This window comes from Atta colombica, unplaced genomic scaffold (assembly GCF_001594045.1).
Source record: "Atta colombica isolate Treedump-2 unplaced genomic scaffold, Acol1.0 scaffold120, whole genome shotgun sequence".
In the NCBI taxonomy this organism is placed as follows: domain Eukaryota; kingdom Metazoa; phylum Arthropoda; class Insecta; order Hymenoptera; family Formicidae; genus Atta; species Atta colombica.
In genome coordinates, this window is record NW_017259207.1 from 1,052,229 (window position 1) to 1,060,538 (window position 8,310).

Here is an 8,310-nt window from a genome sequence, read left to right on the forward strand (position 1 = left end):
TTTCTATTACGGAAATTATTGAACGGACTGATAATCATTGACCTCTTACTTACTTTACTAATAACAATTGCTTATTAGTAACTCAAAGAGTTGAATATATAACAGTGACTTATTTTCTTATTAATTTTTCAAGCAATCGGATACAGAGATGGCTGATTTTTTAAATAAATTCTTGCGAATTTCTCAATTATACTTTTAGGATGCGCAGGAAGACGTATGCAATTGAATAATCAGATGAAAGAGGTAATGTGCGTGCCAAGGCACGCTATGGTAAAATTAATACCGCAACCGGGCTACACTTTTTATCCGAATTATGCCTCGGTAAAAAGATGCAGTGGTTTCTGTCCGAGGAATAAATCATGCATGCCAGTTCGCAAAAATGTTAAAAAGATCGCAGTGAGAATGGACGGTTATGACTCAAGCGAGTGTTATCACGTGTTGCTCGAGGAGCATATCAAATGCAAGTAAGATAGTTTTCCATTCTGCTATTATGTTTCTTCTTCTTGCTTAGTATTTGACGATTGGAAAGAAAAAAATAATACAATCACATAAATAACGCATACAATCTTATATTTCAATTGTTTATTTTTAAGATAATTCGTAATTTCCGAACTGGAACTTTAATTCTTTATTTATAGAGAGACAAATTTCAAGCATATCAAAGCTTTATATCTTTTCTGTAATTAAATTTTTGCCAATTAGAATTTTCAGTAACTAAAAAAAACTAGAAAAGCAGAAGCACTTTTTTAGACCAAAAGCAATTCGATATAAAACAAGTCCATTATCAATATTAATTTTGTCTTATGTTCATCGTTGAAGAGAGAGAGAGAGAGAGAGAGAGAGAAAGAGAGAGAGAGAGAGAGAATATGATTTTTTTAGATGTCAATGTAGCGTGACAGAAAATCATTGCAATATTCATCAGGTATATTCGGAAGATAACTGTGCGTGCGAATGCATGAATAAAAGAGAGTGTGATAAAGAACGCCAGATGGTCTGGAATGAAAAATTGTGCAAATGCACTTGCGACAAGAAAGAAGAAATCTGCTCGAGTAGACTCGAATGGGTTCCCTCTCGTTGCGGGTAAAACAATCACAAGGAGAACAAGTTCTTAAAGTTCATTTAGTAGCATGGATCGAAACCATCATTTTCTTTCACTTTTATTTCTTGATAGCAATAATTACTAATAACAAATTAAGCATTAAAATGACATATTTGCGATTTATGCGTACTGAAAAACTTGTATGATACGTACGTAATTGATCTTTGAAGCGGTATTATATTAGCACGCGTAAAAATTGGCACATTATAAAGCACTTTCATGTTTCAGATGCGCCCAAATGATGGAGATATATCAGTTAGATAAATCTAATATCGATTATATTAGAAATTTATAGGAAAATAACATAATGACAGGAAATCCTATTTTAACAATTCGAAGTATCAACTCAAAGTCATTCGATAATAATTAAGAAATAATAGTCACCATTTTAATTTTTTATTTCGATTTATTTGCCTATAATAAAGTTCTTTATATACACATGTATTCTTTTTTAAATATATCAAAATCACTGCTGTAAAATTACATTAACAAATTGAGCAATAAAACATAAAGTCGATACATCATCTTATAAATAAAATAACATCTTTAATTTAATGTCATTTCAAATTTTTCGCATATATAATATGGACTATAAATATGGACTAACATGGGCAGCACATTCTCTGGTTTTATAAGAATTGTATTTTACAAGAAAAGATGAAATTCTTGAGATTTTCGAAAATAAGATTTGAGAAAATTGATCAGGTTGCAGCCATAACATTAATATAATCTCCGAAATTATTCCAAGTATGATCCCATAAATTCGGATCGCCTTTACTGTCCCACGGAAGATTTCCGGGCAGAAGTGCGCTACTGTTGAACTTTTTCAGTTCGTCCTGCAGTTTCCTGGCGATTGTAGGAAACCTTTGATGTAAAAAAAAAAAGAACAAGTTGATTACGAAGTTCATTTAAAAATTAAAATAAAATAAAATTTGTTAATAAATTATATCGAAATAATATCGTATTTCACTCACTGTTTAACAAGATTATTGTCTTCGCAAGGATCCTGATAGATGTTGAAGAGGCATGCTTCCTCCAATGGTTTGCAAATGGGCAGACTGTCATTCCGTGGCGGACACTTGATTAATGCGTTTTCACGCAACATCAAAACAACATTTGTAGTAATGCCTAATCCAACACTGGCGATGGCATGTGCTGTTGTACTGTTAATCACCCCGTCCACGTCGTAGACCCATTCTCTACCAGATGGACCGTACCATCCGTCCCATGCTCCTTTGTAAGTAGATCCTATATGAAACCGAGTTGAATCAATATCTACAGGGAAAGGTTTTGCAGAAGTATCCAAAAATTTAGCTACAGATTTGAAAATAATTTTGCCAAACTATTAACATAATTATGTGGAACAAGCTGATTAATAAAATATCAAAACTTTTTGTCGTACTTGAGTTTTCTACATAATTTATATAATAGGACAGCAAAATTATTTTCTGATCTGTATCTAGCTAAATTTTTAGGTATTCTAGTAATTGTTCTTTTCATGTATTTGTACATACATATTTATCATTATTCCATATTTATGTATTCTCAATAAGCAAGAAATATATTAAAACGTTTCAATAATATTGCAGCAACATTACAAGGTTGCTGCAATATTGCTAGGAATTTATATTTTATAATATAGAGAATGAAGAAAAAATACAATATGAGATACGTTTGTTGTCCTCCCATACATGACAGAAGCTTTCAGCAATATTGCTGCAATGTTTGCAATGTTACTGTAATATTGTTGCAATAACGTTGTAATAACGTTGCAATATTACTGGACTAATCTGTGTTGTACGATTCCAGTTTAAATTGTTATAAAACAAAATATCTTAGTCCTTCTTTTACCCCGAATGAGCTTCCAGTCGCCGACCGTTATAGCAGACACACCGTAAATATCATCAATATTATGAAGAATGTTTGCGCGCGGTGACTCAGTATCTTCGCTAAGCGCATTCCATAAATCCATGCCATCGACAGTTAAATTCGATGGATTACCACCAGCAGCTGTTATAAGCGTCGGCAGCCAATCAGTAATATGTAACATCTGCCTGCTTACGCGACCAGGTCGCATCAGTCTGGGTGACCATATTAATCCCGTACCTCTGACACCGCCTGCAATAACAAAATTAAAAAGACATTAAAAATGAAAAATGATTTTTAAAACGTGAATTTTTTAATTAAATTTTTATAAGATACTCAATAAAGTCTTAATTTCACATTTGAGTGATATATCATAATCTCGAATAATTCGAGAGTTCTTAAAAATACAAATACACTAATATAACAAATATAATTACAAATATAATATTATAAAAAGTATAGTTGAAAATAATTTTTTTTAAAGATTGCTAATCCAATAAAATTTATTCGTTAATCAAAACATTTTAATTAAAAAAATTAAAAAATTTGCATAATCATCTAATTTATCAATAGTCAAATAAAATTACCTTCCCAAAGAGTATTTTTTACTCCTCTCAGTGGCCAATTAGACGCTGCATTCAAATTAAATCCAGCAGCAGGTCCACCATTATCCGACGAAAAGATGATTATACTATCTCGCAACATGTCTCTTTTACGCAGAGCGTCAACTACTTGGCCCACGGATTGATCTAGTTTGCTTAGCATACCTATAGCAAAATTTTAAGATTATCAATCTGTTTCTCTTTAGTACAAATTTTGAGTCTCGTTGTATTTCCTAAAAATTTTATATATTTTCTATTTAATCAACAATCTATTTTGTATTAACTCTCATTTCTATCCTTTAAACATTTTTACCTGCAAAACATCTTCGATTGTAATCAAAGATATTATTGAATTTAGCCACTTCCTCGTTTGGCGCCGGGAGCGGATTATAAGGATTTCCGGAATGCACGGCCGCATGGGCCAAATATAGGAACATCGATCGACTAGAATTGTAGTTATCAATTAATCTCACCGCTTCTTTCGTGAAAATATCCGTAGAATATTGACCATGCAGATCCCAAGCCGGTTGCATACCCCGTCTTATGTCCAATCCCCAGTAAGGCTGCATTTTTATCACATTATTAAATCATAAAAACTATGCTTTTATTTAGTACATAATCGCTCACATTTTCAACGGCCGTGTGATCAAAATAATCATGATGACCTGTCCAGAAGCCAGTATGAGTATCAAATCCCCTGTAAGTGGGAGTATATTCCTTTTTGTAAAATCCTAGATGCCATTTGCCAACAATGTGCGTGTTATATCCAAGTTCTCGCAAATATTCCGGCAAGAGTTTTTCGTGAAGTGGCAATCCTCTCGGTTCCGCACCTTTGAGAACCTGATTTATTCAAGTCGAAATGTTGAACTAAAAATTCTTTTTTATAATAATATATACCATTTTTTAACAAACCCGATTAAAAATTTTGCTGATTTTATTAACCCTTTTAAAAATATTGTTTTGTCATTAAAAAAGAAGGTTTTTTTTTTATTGATTTTGCTCAAAAATGTTTTGAAGAATGTATCAATATACGTATATTCTATCGATATATATTCAATGTTATATGCATGAAAAGAACAATTTTACTGAAGTATTTAAAATTTTGATTAAAAATAGATCTGAAAATAATTTTTTAAATTATCAGTATAACCATTAACCATTTACATAATCATTTATATATAGTAACTATCAATATAATCATCAATATTATGTAGGATACTCAAACTAGTTGCTAGAATGACAGAATTTTATGCAGTATTGCTTATCGCTTGAAATTTCTGTGCAATTATTTTGATAATGCCACAAAATTACAGATCTTGATAATTTTTGTTTGCAACCGCAATTGTTATATTCAAGAAAAATTTTAATTAAACTTACATAATTCTAAAATTAAGAAACAAACAAAGAAAGAATAGCTTTGCTAAAGATCTAAAAAAAAATTTAAATAGGTTTGAAAAACAATTCTGAAAATAATTTTATTGAGCTATCCAAATAATTATATAGGATAATCTCTCTAACTGATAGTTTGAATATCAAAAGTTTTCGCAGCATTGTTTATTATGTTTGAGATTTCTATGTAATTTTGAAAACACTACATGTTTTCTTAGCGCCGAGACACTACCGTGTCTCTGAATAATCCAATAAAATTATTTTCAGATTTATATTTAACTAAATTTTTTAGATAGTTCAACAAAAATGTTTTTTTTTCATACATTTTCATTTTCAACTAATTTTTAACTAATCTGCACAGGAGAGAGATTTTACCTTGAATTTATTTTATCAAATTTAATTTTAAAATGAACTTTGCAAATATACAATATTTAACTTTCTAAAAGGATCAAGAAATGTTTTATCTGAAACATCTCTTAAAAGATTTTTAGAGTGTTAGAAAAACCCTTAGAAATTCTTTTAATATAAATTAGAAAATTGCATGAAAGATGCATTATTCATTCAACGTTATTAATATCGTGATAGCAAGAGATGGATTGAATTGAATGCGATCTTTTGTTAGCTACGTATGTAGATACGCGCGTATAGGTATAAGCGAAAACGCGAATGAAGTAGCAACATCTATCGCTTAGTATGATAATTTCCAATTGAACTATCCAGGTCAACATGACAAAAGAGAATACAAGTGCACAATATCCCCTTTTGTACTCTTCTGCAAATAGAACAACAATGTTTCCGTGACATTTAATTGATAGTTCTTAATCGTATTTATTCATTGACAAGTGTAGGAGTTAAAAGAAACTGAATCGCGATTTTAATAAGCAACTTGTAATATTTTTTTAAAAACCGAGATACATTTAGATTTTAAACGAGTGAATTTGATCGTATTATAAAGTAAATTTATTTCAGAATCGCTTATTGTTCTCATTTGTGCTCGCGCGAATTTTCTCTATTATCTATTTTTAATATATTAGGTGCATAAAATCTTGATAAATTATGAGAAAGTTGATGAGATGTTGCGACAATAACACTTACGCTGTGTTGCATTCCAGTGTGAATGGGATATTTGCCCGTCATTAAAGCACTTCTAGACGGTGTACATATCGGAGTGACGTAATATCTGTCGAGAAGCAACCCAGAGTATGCTAATGCATCGATATTCGGTGTTGGGATCTGACCGGAACCGTGAAAGCCAACGTCGTTCCATCCCTGATGAAATGAGGCTAAATTTAAATGTAATTGTAACATTTCTTTTCGATTCTGTTTTATCTTAATTTAACATTTTCCTATATTTGTAACTTGTCTATTCATTGTGATAAATTTACATTAATCATCTTATGAAGAAGAAGAGACATTATATACAATATTTATTATTTTATTTACTCCCCAGTAAACACGCTAACGTTATTTGTCGTCACTTTTATGATAAAATAACGTCACTTTTATGATGAAAAACGTCTCTAACGTTATTTTAACGTTAAATTAACAACAAATCGTCAGCTTGTTTACTGAATCCTAAAAAATCTATCTTTATAATACAACAAAAATGTAGATGTAGATACACATATATATACGATATAACATATAGAAGCACTGAGTTCTGATTAAAAATAAACCAAGAAGATTCTGATCATATTAATCAGAATTCTCATTATCTTAATTAGAATTTTAATATATTCAACCAGAAAATTCTGATTTGTCCATTTTTAACTAGATTTTCATTGCAACGAGACTTTTTCTAGAATATATATGGAAAGTATCTCTCAAGGACAGGACGAGTTTAACAGAAAGAGATATTGTGGACTAATTTTGTGCGTCACTAATGAATTCCTACTAGTTAAATAGTAATACTTTGCTTGCATAATGTCGAACCCATTATTGTTCTTCATTCAGTTTTTATTTAATTCTTTAACATTTTTGACATATCTATTTCTACGTCTTTCTAAATATACTTACCGATGCACATAAATGAATAGTAAATAGAAATTATTTCACCTGACAAAATTCTCAATTTGTCAATAAATAAACTCTCAAATTCTCATTTTATTTGTATTTATTTTTTATTAATTTATTATTTCTGAAGTATCTCGAAGCCTTGTTTATTTAATTTACCGCAAATCTCGAAAGATAACTTGCCAAATCGTCTGCTAGGATGAAGATAATATGTGGTTGTTTCGCCGAAGTTGCATGGACTGTGATCAACAGGATTAAGGACAATGTCCTCTGCATGATTTCCCGTAGCTGTATTATTTCTGCTCTTTTTGGACCAGAGCACGTTGTATGTTCCCCGTGGAACCGGTTCGCGATTCCTCCTCGAGAATACGAAATAGATCTCAGACACGCGTGCGGCGACCGACTGTTCGAAACTATCTTCTCCGCTCCAGCTCTGTTTCGTCTTTTCCCGGATGCGAATAGTGGGGAAACCTCCCACCTTGAAGACTCATCTTCGCTCATCTCGCCATTACGATGGATGTGACGGTCTCCTCACCGTTTAACCGGTCATCAATTTTCTCGCGCCGCGTACGTGGTTATGTCTGCGAATTAAAACTGTCTCATATCGCACGATGTCATCGTGTTTCGTATTCCTCGCGGACTCCGACCGCAGAACTGATTTCTTACTTGAGATTCCTTGATTTCAAATTCTTTGAACCGAACTCGTGAACTGAGTGAACATCGTTAATTCAATTTCTCGTTGACATTATGTGTAACGCGTTATCTGTAATGCAATAAAATATTTACATTTTATTTCATATATTTATTTGTTAAATATTTAATTTTAAAATATTTTTCAATGAGAATAAAACAAATTGGAAAATAACATGCAAATTTATGCTAGAAGAATATTTTACAATTTTGTAATTTGTACTCCAATAATAATACTTTGCTTTTTTATAACATAAAACGCAAAATTATTACACAATGTTTCCAATTATTTTGAAAGGATATTATAACGATCTCCCTTTGTCTGCAAATCAGGAAGCGTTAACATTTAGACACATATTTAGTTCCAGCGAACTGTCATACTGTATTATCTTCTTTTATCAGAGGCAGTTAAAAGAGGCATAAAAGCGCGTACAAATCGCATTTATTATCAAGCGATTACTGTAAGAAATAATGGAACAAATACATTAGCGTGAAAAATAAAAAATGATTGATATATAAAAATATGTAGAAGACTAGTATTTATTCAGGCAAAAGAAATGTGAATTTTATTAATGTGACGCAAAAATTATATATAATTTATCAAATATTTTTTATGTTTCTAAGAAATAATATTATATATAAGAATATATA

The 8,310-nt window shown here is 31.0% G+C and overlaps 2 protein-coding genes across 2 annotated transcripts in view; one reads left to right on the forward strand and one right to left on the reverse strand.

Annotated features, from left to right (window-relative positions):
- Positions 1-1,394, forward strand: part of LOC108694577 (vascular endothelial growth factor A-A-like) — a 2,166-nt gene extending 772 nt beyond the window's left edge. Inside the window, exons 2-4 of the mRNA XM_018204145.1 lie at positions 200-464; positions 880-1,080; positions 1,328-1,394. Of these exons, the coding sequence (XP_018059634.1) occupies positions 200-464; positions 880-1,080; positions 1,328-1,394 (533 nt within the window). The remainder of the gene's footprint in view (positions 1-199; positions 465-879; positions 1,081-1,327) is intronic.
- A 319-nt stretch (positions 1,395-1,713) lies between these two features.
- Positions 1,714-7,470, reverse strand: LOC108694550 (arylsulfatase B). The gene is made up of 8 exons (XM_018204115.1): positions 7,153-7,470; positions 6,052-6,225; positions 4,195-4,407; positions 3,881-4,130; positions 3,553-3,732; positions 2,951-3,217; positions 2,074-2,347; positions 1,714-1,963 (listed from the first exon to the last, which is right to left on the reverse strand). Exons 1-8 carry the CDS (start codon positions 7,468-7,470, stop codon positions 1,801-1,803), a joined length of 1,839 nt encoding a protein of 612 aa, XP_018059604.1. The 3' UTR covers positions 1,714-1,800.
- Positions 7,471-8,310: the final 840 nt, after the last annotated feature.